The 20,110-nt window shown below is 36.3% G+C and overlaps 1 protein-coding gene across 3 annotated transcripts in view; it reads right to left on the reverse strand.

Annotated features, from left to right (window-relative positions):
- STXBP4 (syntaxin binding protein 4) overlaps nt 1-20,110 on the reverse strand; it is a 180,548-nt gene that overhangs the window by 45,155 nt on the left and 115,283 nt on the right. For 2 of the 3 annotated variants that reach the window (XM_082861201.1, XM_082861200.1), the window contains one exon: nt 18,443-18,576. In XM_082861201.1, the coding sequence (XP_082717327.1) occupies nt 18,443-18,576 (134 nt within the window). Of the gene's footprint in view, nt 1-17,934; nt 18,180-18,442; nt 18,577-20,110 lie in introns of those variants that run through there. The other variant, XM_082861202.1, reaches the window with a different exon arrangement.

Raw genomic sequence — 20,110 nt, forward strand, 5'->3', positions numbered from 1 at the left:
ATGTTTTGAGTGCATTTATAACGTCTTTGGGAAACAGCAATATCTCCTTTGAGCATTTAAAAAATATGTTTATAAATGTGTATGTTTCATTGAATTTTCTAGCTCTTGAGACATGAGAAAGTAGCTCAGATGTTTTAATTTAGATATAAACAATCGGGCTTCCCTGGTGGTGCAGTGGTTGAGAGTCTGCCTGCCAATGCAGGGGACACACGTTCGAGCCCCGGTCCGAGAAGATCCCACATGCTGCGGAGCAATTAAGCCCGTGCGCCACAACTACTGAGCCTGTGCTCTAGAACCCGCGAGCCACAACTACTGAAGCCTGTGCACCTAGAGTCTGTGCTCCGCAACAAGAGAAGCCACCACAATGAGAAGCCTGGGCACTGCAATGAAGAGTAGCCCCCGCTCACCGCAACTAGAGAAAGCCCGGGTGCAGCAACGAAGACCCAATGCAGCCAAAAATAAAATAAATAAGATAAATAAATTAAAAACATATATATATAAACAATCAAACTAGGCATTATTTCCTGGAGTTTGTCTTTATTCCTATACTGGACTTCCAAGACTAAGGTAGGAAGCCTGAACTAAATCCTTCGTTAACAATTCATAAAAGGATTGAAGAAGTCTTAACTCTGTCATTTCCCACCATGGTTAAGCCCAGCACATGAATCACTTCTGATTAATCAAGTTTAGTTCAGATTTGACTCCTGAATTGTAAATTTAAAAAGTAATCCAGGGGCTTCCCTGTGGTTGAGAGTCCGCCTACCGATGCAGGGGACACGGGTTCGTGCCCCAGACTGGGAAGATCCCACATGCCGCGGAGCAGCTAGGCCCATGAGCCATGGCTGCTAAGCCTGTGCGTCCCGAGCCTGTGCTCCGCAACGGGAGAGGCCACAACAGTGAGAGGCCCGCGTACCACAAAAAAACAAAAAGCAAAACAAACAAACAAAAAGTAATCCAGGTGCTGGAAGATGATACCTTGCCATCCTAACAAATGTTCTCATTATTTAGGTCTGCTTCCCTTTGCAACTGCTTTAGAACTCTGAACTTCAGATTCACTGATGGCAGAACTCTGCTGATGAATTACTACTGTAAACTGTGATTGGGCTAGAGATCCAAATATTCTAGTAAAAGCTTATTTTTAAATAATCGTGTCATTGCATTTCATTAAAGAGAAAACAAATAAACAATGGTTTCCACTCCAAAGAATAAAAAAGAGGGTACAGTTAAAAATTCAGAAAATATGTAAATAAAATTTGCTTTTCTATTTGGGAAGAAGTACATAATTAGTCACTCTTTAAAAGAAAATTTCAAGACCATGAACTGAGGCAACACAAGTGGTCACACAAATGTGACCTTCCTCTTAGCCAACTCCTAACAAATGAAAACACACAAAGAACTAGGAAACTGACAGCTCTGCTGGATTAAGACCGTCCACGCTTTTTGTTATCCAAATCTCTAGGAAGTCATATTACAAATTGATATATTTTTCTTATCTTTGGATTAGAAAAAAAGAGCTAGATGATTTAAGAACTATGTTTAATATATTGCATTTATATTTTTAAAAAGAGCCAGTGTGTTTCCTAAGGAAGTCTTTGAAGGTTGATTTACTGCAAGATACTTAGAAAAACCTGCAGCAGTCTGTTTCCTTAAGTTAATGTCAATTCACCATCTTCTCAAGCAACAAAACAATAGCACTTTGCTGTTTATAAAAACTCTCCAACCCAAAGCACAGCGATGCACTTCACAGAACCTTGTCAGTACCTTATCAATAAAGACAGATCCACCTTTGGATAATAACCTACATTACAGTACTAGAACGGAGAAAAGAGGTTTCAGAAAAGAGTAAGGCTGATAAAAAACTTGCTCACAAAAAAAAGAATATTATAGATACTTCACCTATTTTTTTCTGAGCCCCTAAACAGGAGAGTAATTGAAAGGGTGCCAAAACACTCAAAAGCAAGGTTGGCTTTGGGAAATATAACTATAATTGTCATACGCAAATGACCCATTGAGTTTGATTGGGAGAACTCAGGGCTTACTTTTGTTTTCGATCATGAAGCCATGAGAGAGGTGTTGCAGCTTTTATGGCCATGTTCTTCTGCCTTGATGCTATTTGACCAATTATTTTAACAAAGAGGCTAACAAGGCGATTTTTCTTAATCTCCCCTTTCTTTAAAGATACTTGAAATCAATTATTCGAATCCTTTCCTGAAGTAAACAAAAGAAGAAACTGCTTTCCCTTGGGTTCTCTATTACTTAAATAGTTCACATTTAGCCTAGTCTTAGAAACGTTTCTGTCACAATAGTCTGCACATAATGCACACAGTTGTGATGTGGTGCCCTAGGGACATATTACTGTTAATGGCCCATCCAGTCATTTGATTATCATTGTATGGTTAATGGCTTCAGGATAATAACTCTGATACAGACAATCAAATGCTTTAATTAGTTTATTATCCTTTTTAATTTCAGAACAGAGTCAGGCCATGTTTGACTTTAATGTGGGGGCACAGTGCACTGCAACTTTAAGGCCACTATAGACAAGTACAATCCTCAACAGGGTTCCTCAGTTTCTCATATTAGCTCAGTATCCAGGAATAGAGGTGGCTCCCAACCTATATTATATTTGGAAACAATATTTGCATCTTAAAACCAATGAGAAAAGTAGAGAACATTAGGAAAATGATAACTAAAATAATGAAAGTGATGAAAAGTCTTGCAATTAAGTGCCAGTGGAGGGGGAAAATAGAACAAGTAAGTTTGGAAAGGTGGAAAGAGTATGGGATCAACTCTGTTTTATATGCCAGATATTAGGACAAATAAGCTTATGGAAGAATTATTTGTTCCTGCATTTTATAGATGAGGAGACTGCGGTGCAGAGTGGTTATGAAACTCATCAAGAGATGGGATTTGAACCCAGGCAATCTGATTCTCAAGCTCATGCTGTTGGCTACTATATTCCTCCTCCCATTATAGAAAAAAATAACACAAAAGTGTTAGAAGTTTTAAAAATCTGAAATAAAGGACTGAAAGTAATTAAGTCAAAATGCAAACAATGATTGTCTCTTGGTTGTGGAGTGTGAGCAATTTTCCCTGCTTATTCATTCTTTTCAGACCTTTTCAAAATAACAAAAATAAAGTTTAACCCATTTTTATGTCAGCAGATAATAAAAATATTGTTGGCTTAACTAACATTTTCCCTTTTATCTTAGCACTTCTCAATTAAAAAACTATGCACACGCTTAATGACACTTTGTTGACAGCTATCAGAGCACACTGCATTCCTCACTAGAAAGTCACAGAAACCTGGGCACAGGCAGTAATTTGTTTAAATTAAGGAACTTCTACCATATGCTGTAGATCCGTATAGATCCAGTTCAATTTCCTTTATCTTTTTTCCTTAATCCAATACTTTTTAAACTACTGAGTTACATAACTGATATTTATAAAATGACCAAGAGGTCCTTAGAGATGTTGAAATGCCTTATGAATCACAGAGGAAAGATTAAACTGACATTCAAGTCAGTGTTGGTGTAAAATGTATTCCTGCCCTCGCCAATCTACTGAAGCTTCTCTCTTAAAGGTCACAAATGCTTACAATCACAGCCAATCCATTTTTCACATGTTGTCCTCTTGTTATCAGCACTTAGAACTGCTTAACACTCCCTTTGTGAAATTCTCTTCTCCCTGAGCTCTTTTTTGTTAAGCTCCCCATAATCTCTTTATTCCTACTCCTGTCATCCTGACTGCTCCCCATCTGGCCCCTCTTCTTCTGAGCTGTCCCCAAAGGACTTTTCCTTCTTCTCCTGTTACACCCTTTCTCTGCCATCTTAGGGCTTCAACTATCAGAACTACATGAATTGCTCCCTAAACAACATCTCTAGTCGTGACCTCTCTCCCACCTCCCTCTCGATGTCTACCAGCATTTCTAATGTCTAATACAGAACTGGTCCTTCTGTCTTTCCTTCTGAGTTCCTTGTGACGTTTAACGGTTCTACCACCCTCCAATAATCCAGGCTTGAAAATTCGTGTTTTTTTTTACCTCACTTCCTTGTTTCTCTCTTCAGCTGATGTTTAGTCCTACACAGGCTACCTCTATGATCTTAGTTTTTTTACTTAACACATATTGAATAACTGCTGTAGTAATTTTTGGGGCTACAGTGGTGAACAACACAGTGAGGACCCTGCCTTCCTGAAGTTTATGTTCTGGGGGGGCAGACACAATTTCAGATGGCAATCTGTGCTATTAGAAAAACATGAGTAGAGGGATCATGAGTGATTGGTAGTGCTGACTGGGCTAGTATTTTAGATAGAGTGGCCAGGAAAAGCGTCTTTCAAAAGAAGACATTATAAAAAAAATAAAATAAAAATAAAAAAAAAAAAAAAAGAAGACATTATAGCATGGACCTGAATGAAATGAAGGAGTAAGTCTTGTGAAGATCTGAAGGAAAACGATTCTAGGAAGTTGGAAAAGCAAGTGCAAAGGCACTGGGGTGGAAATGAGTTTGGCATGTTTGAAGAATTATAAAAAGATCAATGTGACTGGTGTAGCATAAGCAGGGGAAGAGTAGTAGAGAACTAGTCAGGGCCAGAAATGAAGGACCTTTCAAGCCATGGTAAGGAGCTTGGATCTTACTCTAAGTGTGATGGGAAGTGATCAGAGAGTTTTGACTTGGAGAGTGATGTAGCATGATTTATGTGTTAAAGACCACTAGATAACAGACTGTAGGGAGAAATAATATAGTGCTTGTTAAATTTTAAAAAATTAACCATGTTCTTAGGCATTACACATGACCCCTGAGCACTTATCAATTCATTTTTAAAAAAAGGTTTCAATTCTACAGGTATATAATTTCCTAATTCATAAATAATGACATTATGAGTTGAAATAGTTTCATTTCCTTAGTTTAGATTAAAAAATTACCATGTTTTTGAAATGGACATTAAAAGCAATGGAGTATACATTTTTGTCCATTTTATACTTATAGGTTACATAAATGAAACTATAACAGGGCATTTGTCATCAGTAATGTCCAACAAAGCAATTAGGAATTAATTAATGAAAGTATTTATAAAGAATTCACAAATTGTTAGTAATGAGGTACAATGTATCATTCATTCAATGTACCAAACAGAAATGAATAATGTTAAAATTATGTTTCCACTGGAGGTCTACAAAGAAGGAAGCTGACAATAAAATGAATGAAAGATAAAGGCATTCCAATTATTGTCAGGTTATAAAAAGTTTGTACTTTTACGTGATGTGAAGATAGAAAATGGAGACATAACAGATGAGTTCATTATGTCAGTATCATTTGGAATCAGACAATTAAGCTTTTGGCATTTACCAACACTGACCAAGACTCATAAAACTAAACATGTCAAATATATCTCAATTAAAAAAAAACTAAACATGTCAAATATATCTCAATTAAAAAAAAACTAAACACAACTCTGTAGACTGAGAAGGAAAAAAGAGAATTATAAAATTATCAGTATTCATGTTAGGTTTTATAGATTCCTTTTATGAACAAAAAGCAATTCGCTCATCTCTGTACTCTCAGCATTCATTCATTTACTTCCTTGTACACATATAAGTGTCACGATTGCCTTTTAATTCCCAAAAGTCTAAGAAGGAAAAGGACCATAGTAGGGAGGGATGACTTTCCTTCTTTCTCATTGGATTTATAGGTGAGGTAACTTAACAAGGAATTCATTCATCAGACAGTCACTGACCATCAACTTATGTGTCATGCACTGTGATAGGTAGTGGGAATGTGACATATGAATGAGACATCACATGGGGAGGAGGAAGACCTGTTTCTCTCAGCTCATGCCACCACTTCTAACATAACAGCAGCTGTCTGCTTCTGGAGGCCCTTGTTTTAACTATGCTTGTAAAGGAGTTTCCTTCAAATTCCCCCAACCTTCCTTTGACTGGATAGAAAAGAGTTAAAGAGGTGGCGGAGATAGAGAAGAGTCATCTCATGGGGAGTCTGAAGGTTGACTCAAAGCTCTAAAAATGTAATTTGTATCTTTAACTCTAATAGAAGGAATTTTTTTTATTCCAGGGAAAATTCTAGCCTTGCTGCTTTGAAGGTCATTTTCTCAACTAGGAAGGTAGAAGCAAATGGCAGTAGTTATGATATTCATTTTCTATTGCTGTGTAACAAACTACTGCACACTTGGAAGCTTAAAATAATACATATATATTTTTTAATCTCACGGTTTCTGTGGGTTGAGAGTCTGGGCAAGGCTTAGTTGAGTCCTCTGCTTAGTGTCTGGTAAGACTGTGGTCTCATCTGAGGCTCGACTGGGGAAGGTTTTGGTATTGTTAACAAAATTCAATTCCTTGTGGTTATAGGATCCAAGGCTTCAGTTTTCTGGCTGTCAGCCTGAGGCTACCCTCAGTTCCTTGCCATGTGGGTCTCCCAACATAGCAGTTCGCTTCTTTGAAGCCAGGAAAGAGTGAGAGACTCCAGCAAAACGAGCACTAAAATCTTATGTAATGTTATCGTGTACATCCTGTCATCTTTGCTGAGTTCTACTGGTTACAAGTAAACCACAGGTCCTGCACATACTCCAGGGGAGGGGAATCACACAAGGGTACCAACACTGGGAAGTAGGGACCATGGAGACCACCAAAGAATCTGCCTAACACACTACTTAGACTTTTCCCCTCTCTATATTAACTTAACATACCAAATCTTCTTTCTCTTTGTTACTGCTTCAAATATAGCTTTTCTCATCTTTAATTAAAAAAAAAAACAACTTAAGTTAATACTAGCTTTAACATTCCTGCCACTGTTCTGAAGAGTTTATGTTAGTTCTAGGTTGTTTCTTTGTCCAATATTTGTATACTTTTTAAACATCTAAGCTCATCAAAGAGTTCTGTGAAGTTTCCCTTGATTTATTTGTATATCACTACCTTTTCTTTCCTACTGAGACTGTAAGTAATTCTGTACAGTACAGTTCTTCTTTTAGGATTTCTTACCCCACAAGCCACATTCCCACTGATGGTTTCTAAACATGAGAACAAATCCATTTTATCTAAATTTAAAACAAAACAAAGCAAGACAAAACTGCTTTCATGGAATCTGTGGTATATGTCCAAATATGTACAAACATAAACAATCACATCCTTTCCATATTCTTTTGGAAGAACTACAATTCCAGCAGATGTTACACAAAACAGTTGAAGTGCTTCAGTGTTACAACAGCTTGGCATGCACTAGTTAATGATCTACTTTGAGAAAGTATCATTCATACTCTTTTTCTGCCTGGGCTGTTGAGGTCCACTCTTACAGATTTACTTTGGTTTCTTTCTTTTTCATCTCTAATGCTCTTTGTGGTGCATCACTCACAGTTCATGGCTTTCAGTAGTATTACTCCCCATCTATCAGATTTGTTGCTTTGAAAAACAAGGTTGCAGCTGATGATGTGTGGTACCCCACCTAGGGTCTACATGTACAAGAGAGAAGAGGTGATTCCGCTGTTCCTCAAGTCTCACCTCCCTCATACCTCAGCCTCAGGGACATTCTCAGCGTTAGCAGAGCCAGCCTCTCTTCTCAATGCCTGATACACAAGTATGCAACGAATATTTGTGGAAGGAACTGACTATTTGATATCTGTTTGCATATACAAGTGGATATTTCTGTATATTAGATTCATGCATATGAGTAGGCATTTATTTCCATAATAGGTTCCTAGAAGTGAAACTGAAGGGTCAAAGAAAATGTACATTTTAGATTCCTAGAGACACAGACAGACCGTTCTCCAAAAGAGCTGAACTGACTAGCATCTATCAACATTGTGCTGAGTGTGCTGGTTTCCTCATGTGCTCACTAACACTACAGACTGAGGGTCATTGTTAATAGATGGCCCTCTGGTGAATAAAAATGAGACCTCATTAGTTTAAATTCACACCTAAGAAAATGATATTAAAACATATATGTTAAACATATACATTAAATATATATTAAATAGATATTAATCACAATGTTGAAATATTAATATTTCATGAACCTACTGTGTGCCAGGTACTGCTTTAGGCATTGCCTAAATTGTGCTGAACAAGACAGTCAAGATCCCTGTTCTCAGGGAGCTCATATTTTAATAGAAGAGACAGAAAATTAACAAGAAAATAAACAAAAAATAGATAGTGTACAGTCGTAAGGAGAGAATAAAATAGGGGAGTGAAATAGAGTATTTGGAGGGAAAGAGAAGGCCCAAATTAAATAGGTAGTTAGGAAAGGCCTTGCTGAGAAGCAGACAATGAGCTGAGGACTGAATGATACAATGAGCTGGACCTCTGTGTCCAGACTGCTCTCTTTGTTTTTCTCAAACATACAAGGTACCTTCCTGCCTCAGGCCTTTGCACCTTTTGTCTGGAACATTCTTGCACCAGATATCTATATGGCTTACTCCTCCTTCATATGGGTGAAATGCCTGTCAAAGTTGTGCAGAGAACTGATGCCTAGTTATACCCATCCATGGGCACTTTCAGTATTTCTATCATCTATAGAAGGTCGGCAAGGCCTCCCTCTCCACGGACAAGACAGTATGAAATATGAGAGTCCTCGAGGCTGCCAGTTAGATACAAATTTTCTTTATTATTTCAAACTTTATATCCATGAAAAAAAATTGAGTTGAAGCTGGGTTTCCTATTCAAATTTTTACTGCTATATTAAAGAGTAAAATGATACTTTGGAATTGTTTTCAGGGATTTTAGCACATCATTTTTATGTGTGCTCAGTGATTTAATAATGATAAATTATATAAATCTACATTAATAGAAATCTTTCATCACCTTCCAAGGTTTCCAGCTTTCCAAAAAAAAGAGGGAGGAAGAGAATAGTTGATCATATCAGATTAGGTTGCGAGGACAAAACCCTTTTACATAATGACAATGAATGATGAAGATTATAATGACTATAATGAGATAAAATAATGATATATTATAATGATGATATGAGCCACTTTATAAACATTAACTTTAATCAGCTAGTTACTTCAGTTAACATTATCTTTAATCCTCATAACAACCCTATGAGTTGGTGATATCTCCATTTTTTTTTGCGGTACGCGGGCCTCTCACCGCTGTGGCCTCTCCCGTCGCGGAGCACAGGTTCCAGACGCGCAGGCTCAGCGGCCATGGCTCACGGGCCCAGCCGCTCCGCGGCATGTGAGATCTTCCCAGACCGGGGCACGAACCCGTGTCCCCTGGATTGGCAGGCCGACTCTCAACCACTGCGCCACCAGGGAAGCCCTCTCCATTTTTATAGGTGAGGTAAATGAGACTCAAGAGAGCTTAGATGAACCTCTTCTGGGGCTTTTGCACAAATCTATTAGGTGTTAGAGCTGGAATTAGAATCCAGCATATGGTCTTTTCACTATGCTATTCTGCCCCTATAATAGTAAAAGTGAATCTATCTTTTCGACAAAGATATTCATTTAGGGTGCAAACAACTACTTTTTATGTAAAAACTAAAGACAATTTCACAAATGTTACTTCATTTCATCCCGTAATGTAATAAGCTGTGATGCTCATTCTTTTCATTTTGTAAATGGAGCAAAAGTGCAGTTGAGGAAGTTACCTAAGGTTTAAAAAGTCTTATCCAGGAATTAGGTTTTCTCACTCCCAATGCTGTATCTACTTTGACTTTAACTTTCATTAGCATTTGGGGGTTATTATAAGAGAAATGAGAAACATCAATAGTATTTATAGTCCCAAGATCTAATCATTTTAATGTAATTGGTAATCTTGGTTGGATGAGTTCAGAAGGTCATAAATTTGTGAAAAATATTATTAAAGATTTTAAAGTTTTTGTCTAGGTACATTTATTATTCTCTCTTTATACAATGTTTTGTAAATGATTCCAAAGAGCTTTTCTTTATTTATTTACTTTAATTAATTTATTTTATTTTTCGCTGCACTGGGTCTTTGTTGCTGCACTTGGGCTTTTCTCTAGTTGAGGCGAGTGGGGGCTACTCTTTGCTGCGGTGCATGGGCCTCTCACTGTGGTGGCCTCCCCTGTTGGGGAGCACCGGATCTAGGTGTGCGAGCTGTAGAGTGAAGGCTCAGCAGTTGTGGCACACGGACCTAGTTGTTCTGCGGCATGTGGGATCTTCCCAGACCAGGGCTTGAACTTGCATCCCCTGCATTGGCAGGCGGATTCTTAACCACTGCACCACCAGGGAAGCCCAGAGAGCTTTTATTTTTTACTGTGAGGTTTCCATGGTGTTTAAAAATTTATTTTACTTAAGGATGCTTTAAATTTTAGAAGTAACAAATGCTCACTCTAAAAATAACAAAGAAAAAAACAATCAAACAATACAGAGGTTTCTAAAAAAAAAAAAAAAAAATGATACTCTCCCAATCTGACCTCCTGAGAAAACAACTATATCACTGAGTCAGGTATCCATCTATACCTGATTGAAATTTATTAAAGCTTCCTGAACCAATGTAATCTGTTGCTTTATTCTGAATATTTGTAAGACATGAAAATTAGTCAATGATTCTAATTAAAATAAAAAATGAACTCTAAAACATATTTTTTTTTTTTTTTTTTTTTTTTTGCGGTACGCGGGCCTCTCACCGCTGTAGCCTCTCCCGTTGCGGAGCACAGGCTCCGGACACGCAGGCTCAGCGGCCAGGGCTCAAGGCCCAGCCACTCTGCGGCATGTGGGATCTTCCCGGACCGAGGCACGAACCCGTGTCCCCTGCATCGGCAGGCGGACTCTCAACCACTGCGCCACCAGGGAAGCCCTAAAACATAATCTTATCTTTACATAGCACTTTATATTTTACAAAGTGCTTTTATACTAGTTCATTTAATCCTTGAAACAACCTTATGAAGATTGTATCCCCAGTTTAGAGACAGGAAACCAAGACTCCGAGAGGTTATCATATTTTATCATATCTAAGATACCAATGAATATAAGGCATCCTGCCATTTTAGATGCTCCCAAGGAAAAAAAAAAATTCTGCCAATTAATTGTGATATAATGACTTAACTATACCCCTGTGAGACTTATAGGACTTAATAGTAGAAGGCCTAGGTTAGGGTCCTGGCATTGTCCTTTCCAAGCATGTGACTTAAGTAAATTAAGTTCTCTGAGCCTTAATCTTTTCAAATCTTTTAAATCACACATAATAATGCCTATCTCACAGGGTTGTGTGAGAACATATTGATGTAAAATGGTACTTTTAAACTGTAAAACTCATAAAATTTAAAAAATCTTCTATATATTTGGTATTATTATTTTAAAATATATTATTTGTAATAGTAATATTAATATTCTGTTGTTGAAGGCAGGAACTTCTGGATCTAAATTGAACTATTTTATCATATTAAATAATCATTAAAGCTGTAGCTGTACAAAGTGCTACTGCTGCTGTCTTTCTTGAGATGAGTTAATACTTTGTCCTCATATGAACTCTGGAGAACACCTATTCCATTAACCTAAAAGAACGCATTCAGTTTGAATGAGGACATTTTCAGGTCTTGAGGGAAAATATTTCTTTCTGCTACCATTTACATTTTGCTTGTCCAGTTATAGGATAGAAACATGAACTATACTTTAGACATCCTATTATTATAGTGAGTTCTAACTGTGCAAGGAATTAGTTTCATTTTTTGGAAGAGAGCAAATTCACTACACTTTACCATCTATGCCTCTGTAATTTCTGAAGCATTCCTTGTATTTTTTCTGCTTTTGTGCTGGAAATCATTTTATGTTATAGTCTGTTCACCATGTTAATACTAAGGTATACAGCCTTTTACTTAATTAAATCCTAGATATTGTGCATTCTGCAACCCTCTTGACAACTATATTCCTGCTTTGTGTGAGAAATTAGGTCTTGCTTGTCTAGCCATGCCTTCATACCTTACGGCTGCTGGCAGTATATGTGATTAAAGTATATACCTGAAATACTGTCCTGTAAATGATCTTCTATGAAAACACATACGATGTGGTAGCTCTGGGATTGACTCACCCTGGATATCTGTTTGTGTATACTAAATACTGGAAACATGGTGGCTTCCTGATTTTTATGACTGACAAACTGTATTATGTTTGCTTCCTATGTACCAATAGAGAATAGCAGATGGTTACTACAGATTTGGTATTATTAAATCATTTCAACACTTCAATTCTCAGTAACTTGTTTAATGAAAAAGGCAAATACCCGACACTTAATTAATGTGCAGAAGGGGCAGTAGGGAAATATGAGGTAGTCTGAGATCCAAGATGATGACAGGCAATTGCTTTGTGCTTGTGGACTTTTGGTTACTCATTGACCCGATATGCAATGAATATCAAGTTTAAACATTAATACTGAATTTCAAGTGTTCCAAAAAATTATACATGCTGACCAACTTCTCTTTTTAAAAATGAACATTTGTTCCTTGCTACTCCAAACCTAGCCCATGCTACTACCATCTCCTATGTAAATCATGTAATAGCCAACTAGTCTTCCTGCTTTCTTCACTCTTCGCTACTCCTACAGTCCAGTTTCAAAAAACTGCCTGAATGATCTTTTAAAATGTAGACCAGATCAATCACGTTATTCCTTCTGCTTAAAACCATTAATGGCTTCTATAATACTCAAAATACAATCCAAACTCCTTCCTGTGGTGTTCAAAGCCCTATATGATCTGGCTGCTTTCTAAATCTCCACCCTTACCTCCTGCTACTCTCCTGCTTGCTCATATGTATCAGATACCCAGGCTTTTTTTCTGTCCCTCAAATATGTCAAGATCGCTCCTATCTCAAGGCTTTCAGAGTTGGCCTAAAAAACTCTTTCCATATAGGTTTCCTCCTGGCTGGATCTTGGTTCAAATGTCACCTCTTCAGAAAAGGAGGAGTAGCATCCCCACTTACTCACATTCCCTTACACATCATCTGGCTTATTATATGCCTCACAGTCATCACTGTCTGGAATTGTCATGTACTCATTTGCTAACTTGTTTGTCCATCTCTGCCCTTACAATTTATTTAAGCAGCTTGATAGCAAGGATTTTGTTTATGCTGTTATCAAAGGGTCTACGTCAGGGTCTGGCACATTGTAGATACTCAATAAATAATTCATCAAAGAACGAAGTAATGAAACTAAGTGAATCTAATGATTACCTTTTCTTAAGTGATATATTTTTCCCTCACTATTTTTTTTTTTTGGAAATAAAATTGTGCCAGGAAAGAAATTACTTATTTTTCTTGAGGCTAATAATAATTTGCCCACTTAAAACAAAATTGAATAACTCAAGTATAGTTTATTTTCCAGAAACGACCCAAGATTAAATTTGATATATTTTCTTAATGGAACATTATAGCAGTAACCTACTTTCAATTTGCAACAATATAAGAGAATATGTGAGTTTGCCATTTTCCTTGAATGGTAAGACACCACAAATATTTACAGTGGTTATTATCTGGCTCTGAATAACCAAGTCAAGTCACTAGAGAATAGGTCTGTCTAAAAAAACAGGTGAAACTGTCTCTTAAATGGCATCAGATCACATAACCTATTCCCTATGTGTGAAACATTTTCCCCAATTCTAGGAGAAGAAAGATATATAAATAATATGATTACTTTATGGGAAGTAAATACCATAATGCCCATTCTAAATAGTATAGCTGACTTCCAAAGATATATATATATATATATATATATATATATATATATACACACACACACATGGCTATACACACATGGTATATATATATATATACACACATGGTATATATATATATATATATATATATATGATAAATTCATGTTGGTTAATAAAAATATGCTTTGAAGGAAATAAGGAAGGCAAAGATGAGCGTCTGAGACCTCGAATAAGTACAATGAGAAGATGCTATATCAAGTGTGAGCTTTGGATCCAAAAGAAAAATTGTGAAGGCCTTTAAATATTGCAGTACTGCATTTCCCCTTTTTCTCAAAGAGCCTTTTTCCATCTGCCTAAATAACTTCTAATTAGCATCAGAATGTAAAGACAAAAAGCAGCTATTACTGACATTCTAATTTTAAAAGTTAAAATATTGCTAATTTCAGACAGGAATATCTAAATTGAGACAGGAGTCTTACATAGACAAATATGTGTAATCGGATGGTTGTTGCTTGGTAGGGGAAAAGTTCATCTTTATTTTCAATGGGTTGAGTAAAAGCTATATAATTATTCAACCAATATGTAACAGTTGAACATCCATACTTCTGCTTTTATAAGAAATGCCACAATGAAAATACTTGTATATACATTTTTAAGCACATCACTGATTATTTTCTTTGCAAAAATACTAACAGGTGGGATTATCAGGTTAAAATATTTGACCATTAAAATTTTCTTTTAACTTTCAAAAACACTTTTCAAATAGACATTTTAAAAGCTCTTGATATATACTGCAAAACTGATTCCCAAGAATGTTGTGTCAAGTTATATTCCCACCTGTAGTGATGAGAACACTTATTTTCAAATTTAATTGGTGGCAGGCCCAGATGGCTCCTAAACTGAAGGGATTTTTATTTTTGTTTAATGCCTTATATGTGAGTAAGTTGAGAAAAGAAAGTGTATTTTATGCTGGAAGGTTCCTGCTCCTTGCTTCCTTTGCTCTGGCATCATTTGGGCCCTCGTGGGTGTTTGAACTTTTGCTCCAGCTGCTCACGTCGATCCTGTGTATCTCAGAAGCTGAAGACCCCAGTTATTATTATAGTTTTACCCTCTGTTTTTGGTGCAGGGAGGCATTCCTTTCTCGGTTTTTAGCTTTTGAACACACACAAAATTTTAAACGTCATTTCTAAGTGTAGGAACAGAATGGCATGAGATCACCCTACCATCTTGATCCTGAAGTCTATTCTGAATCTTGACAGCTATCTCCTATTTTCTTGAAAGTGGACTTTTTCATAATCATATATTTCTATGTATACATATATATCTATTTGTTTATAAGAGCTTGAATGAACTGTGTGTGTGTGTGTTATATGTTTCTCTTTATACAAGCCTTGAATGTAGAGAGCTCTCTACTCAGAATTGGTTTTTGACCCTTGCAAGAATATGTGGATCCCTGGCTGCCCTGACACTCAACCAAGTTGTTGTTGAGGGTATGATCTAAAGCTCAGGCTGGAGGCTGGCCCATGTGCATTGCATTGCAAGTATAAGGACAATGCATCAGTCTGAGGGGAGTGAGTCGTGAGCCAGGACCAGAGGCAGCTGTGCAGAGCAATGTGGCCTGTGGTACAGAAGCTGCTGTGCCAGTTTCCCTTTATATTTATTTCTTTACATACATTTCTTGTATGCCCCAGTGTGTGTCAGGTCTAAAGTGTGTCTAGGCTGCCTAAAGGACCAAGCCTCAGATGGCCTTCTGCTTGACACAGAAACTGTGTGGACCCTGAGGATTTCAACAAATGACACTGACTCACCAAAATAATAGAGTAAAAAGAGTCCATCTACCCCCTAGCCAGTCTTTGACTTTATTCATTACCCCTTCAAATTAGAATGCATTAAGGGGTGCCCTCCTGTCAGGGTTCCCTCCAGTTATTCCCATAATTGCTATTGTTGTTTAGCAGAGGACCTTCATGCTTCTCTTCTATGTGGTCCTACCTGCCCTATGTTGAAAAGTTTTGGGGATTTGCCTGTAACTGCTAGTGCTTTTGAAGACTTCCCCCCTATTTTTATATTCCATTGATCATTTCCATGGGAAGGAAGGTAGAAGCCTGTGTTTACTCTGCCGATTTACCAGGGAGTCAATAAGTTCTCTTTTTATAAAAAACCTCCTATTGGATATCCAGCCAGATATTGTCTGTTTTATTTTTTTTTCAGATATTGTTTTAATATGCATTTTTAAAAAATAGAACTGCCTCTTCCTGCTTTCATTACAGAATTTTGTTAATCTAGATGTCAATCAAATGAAGATTACACTTTAAAACATGTAGTTATTTCAAATAAAGATGACACTAAAGCATTGCAATACTGACCATGTAAATATTGATGGAGATCAATATAAGGGCCTCCAGGGGTTCCAGTACTGATTGGAAATGCCTATTATGTCTACATACTGTTTCACTGAAGGTAATGTAACAGAGCAGATCTAAGTTTCCTTATAGTTAGCAATAAACAACTGAAAGATAAGCTGCTGATTCAGACATTTAACCGCAGTTTCCTGTGATGATTACGTTCTAACTCAAAATCAATAATAGCAATAAATGTTATATATTAAGAAAAGGTCTCATCTATCACATTTTCAAATGTATCAAAGTTAAACAAAACTTTAGAAAATAATTATATAATACTTACCATAGAGAAAAAGTATTCTTTAAATTAATTACTATAGATAGTAATATGGTACCAGCAGCAGTAACAGCCATTTATAGAACATCTTATACTTTAAGGTACTTTACATGTATCTCATTTAATCCTCCAATCCTGTCACTTCAGATATTATAATCTCTACCTTTTATATGAGGAAACAGGCCCAGAGGTTAAGTAATTTGCCTAATGAAGTCGGATGTTCTCTGGGGGACCTCCAGGGAACATCAGAGATTCTGAGGCACATTGTTTACGTGGATTCAAAATGCTGCTTGACTCTTGGCTGCCTATGTGATTCATATACTTCTCCACTGCTAGAGGTATTCTTGTGAGAGATGGATGGCCATGTTTGCAATGCTGTAGAAAGCATTCGTGTTCCCTGTAATTTTACATCAGGGGTTCTTAAGTTGGGGTTCATAAACACTCTGAAAATGCATGAAAAAAATGTGCTTAATTGCATATTTCTGGGAAGAGGAATTTCACCAGATTTCCATGGAGTCCATGATCCAAAAATGGCTCACAATTGTCCTCTAGATTTTCCTTAGTGACTGGTTTTAACCTATAAGACCTAAGAAATCTTAATTTCATTTCTGAGGAAATTCCATAGTATAACATCCTGGAGTATACATAAATTAACAAGAAAGTGGAGGCAATTACCCAAATGAAAATTTCAAATTGAAACTTGAAATAATCGGATAGCCATGGCAAAGGAAATGAGGTGGAGGCTGTGGCTGAATTATCTACCACATGATAGCAATTTTCTCCTTTTCATTACAGATGGAAAAAGCTACTGCTTAAAGAGAAAGAAAAATGAGCTGAGCTTATCTGAATTATCACACTGAAAAAGATATGTCACATATAATTACAAAAGTGCTGGGAAATATGCAAACATTAGCAATTGTATTTCTAAATAGGAAGACAACTTAGAAACAATTTGCTAGTTTTAAGCAGCGGAGTGGGTATAATCTTATGACAGATAAAAAGTGAAGATGTAATTTTCCAATTTTCTTCCAAAGAAGTTCTGCTGAACTTCAAAAATTTTCTTTGAATAATCATGTTTGACAAATATAAAGGTTAATGCTAGCAAGGTAATTAAAATTAATGATTGCAATGTCCACTGGGCTATGTCTGTGCAGGTGTTTTCCTCCACTGTTCCCATCCTAGCTTAAAAATGTCTGATATATAAAATTCTGATCTTACACATAATACATTAGTAGTGGCTATTTTCATCCCTCCTAAAAAATAGGAGCAATGTGGCCTGTGGTGGTTACTGAGAACACGGAGGTTACTGAGAACACGGCTGACTCTGGGGGTGTCCAGTGGTTACTGAGAACACGGCTGTCTAAATAACTTCTAACTAGCATCAGAATGTAAAGACTAAAAGCAGCTATTACTGACATTCTAATTTTAAAAGTTAAAATATTGCTAATTTCAGACAGGAATATCTAAATTGAGACAGGAGTCTTACATAGACAAATATGTAAGGAGGTTACTGAGAACACGGCTGACTCTGGGGGTGTCCAGTGACAGATCATGCAGTCCCTTGAGAGAGGTATTCTCTCAGCTCTGAAGAGTAGGGAACTCGTTCAGCTGCTCTACAGCCCTTTAATTCGTTACCCTGCTGACTGCCCCAGGGTTTGTTCCTAGCTTTCCCTGCTTGTGATCTTGAGGGTTTTTCATGGTTCTACTTAACTCACTGTCTTTCACCTTTATTGTGTTCTGGGGTCTCTTGCACAGCTGGGCTGTATCTTCAATCTTATTCCATCTGTTTTATATTATTAAAAATTTTCTCAATGTTGAGTCCAACCTTCTAGGTTTCCAGTGCTGTTGTGGATTTATTTTTATATTTATTCTTCCATTTCAGAAAGACTTTAGATGGAAGTAGAGGTAAAAAAAAAAAAAAAGGTCTTAATCAGCTATCTTCTGTTGGAAGCCATTTTGAGCACTTTAAATAAAGCAAGTATTCTCCCCCTACAATTGGTTGCATTAGGATTTTTATCGATAAGCTATCAATTTTACTGTGGGCAAACCAATGCATTTAACAAGATTAAACTATCAAACTTGAAATTTTCTTCTTTTGTTTTGCTAAATAAGTTATTTTTAAGCGCATGAAAAAAATGCAGAAAACTTACAATCCATATCAAGTATGGCTCGGACAGATTTAACAAGTTCCTTAGATTCAAGTGCCAGCGTTGCTGGGATGTTACGTCCACTCCTTCCCAGTGGTGTGAGGGACATCTGGGAAGCTAACATAGCTCTTCTTTCACTATGGAAGCAATAAAATAAAGCTAAACTTATTACACAATGAATAATATCTAAGTTTGCTAAGTCTGAATTCTTCATAGTTATGAAATTGTACAAAAATTTTTGATTTCTGGGAACATTGTATTCTTGTAGCCATAATCGAAATAATTCCCACAAAATAATATTTCTGTTTTCAATTCTTTATTATATAATAAATAGGCATATTTAAAAAATTAGGTTTACCTTATACATAAGGAGGAAGGGATAGAAGGATAGCTTCCTCCTAAATCATTTGTTTGGCTTATTTTGTGAGTGCTTGTGTTATGCTAACATGATTTGACCTTTTATTTAGTTTTGTAAACACTTAAATTAAGCACTTAAACATAAATTTATTAAAGAGACATTTACTACTACTTCTAGTAATATTAAATATAAATTCAATATGTATACTTGCTCCTGAAATTCTCTCTTAAACTCTTCCATTTGCTATCCCTAAATGTAAAAAAGCCTAGAGCATTTATACCACTTTTAAAAAATGCAAAAGTCACCTGAAATGAATGCATTCTGATACAATTAAAATGCAAGGTTTTACTTTTACCATTATGCTGAAACTTTTACTTGAAAAGAGACAATTTTAAGCTGATGACAAAGCCATCATTACTTATAATCCATCTTCCTAAGCATTATAGTATTAATTCACAAGGAGAAACTAAAGCATCAATTCTCAAATTCAAATACAGAGCCTTTATTCCGTGTAGAATACCAAGGCCAACATCCATTACAGATGATATAGTATATTAAAAAGACTGAGCCAAATTTTACTAGTGTTTAACTTTCCAAGATGTAGCAAAAAGTTGCTTAATGTTGCTTTTTTTTTTTTAAAGTTGATGTATAGTTGATTTACAATGTTGTATTACTTTCAGGGGTACAGCAAAGTGATTCAGTTACATATATTAATGTTGCTTTTTAAAGTTACTTTTGTTCTGTGAACCTGCAAGGGCAGGCTCTGGCTTTTAAATAGTCATTTTTAATACCAAAGCTTTTGAATTATTATTCAAGGTCACAAAGAAACCTTGGGTGGTGGGAGTTTGGGACATGTCTAACCCATATAAGCGGAATCTGACTGCTGAGTATTTTAACATCATACTGAAAATAATCATCATGGTATTCACATAATTATTTTACATCATAAGCAGCATAGATAACAATAAAAACATCAGATTTCACCTGAAGAAATAAAGTATTACATTAAAATGAGTTTAAAGGTGTACTACCATATGTACTACCATGCACTACCATATTTTTCTAAATTCAAAAATGCTATGTGGAAACTTAAAATATAATGAATCATCTTCATTTATTGAACTGCTGTTTTCACGGAAAAGGGTGGAGTTTTCCTATGTTTCTGCAAGCATACGTTGCTAGAAGTAGAACTACATTGCTAGTGGTAGTCCTTATAAAAGGAAAAAAATTGCTTTGACTATCTTAAGACTTTAAAAGATTTTAGTATTTTAGCACAAGTACCAGATGAAGAATGTAATCAGTGGCCATACTCT

The sequence above is a fragment of the Leucopleurus acutus genome (genome assembly GCF_964270905.1).
Source record: "Leucopleurus acutus genome assembly, chromosome: 19".
NCBI classification, from domain to species: domain Eukaryota; kingdom Metazoa; phylum Chordata; class Mammalia; order Artiodactyla; family Delphinidae; genus Leucopleurus; species Leucopleurus acutus.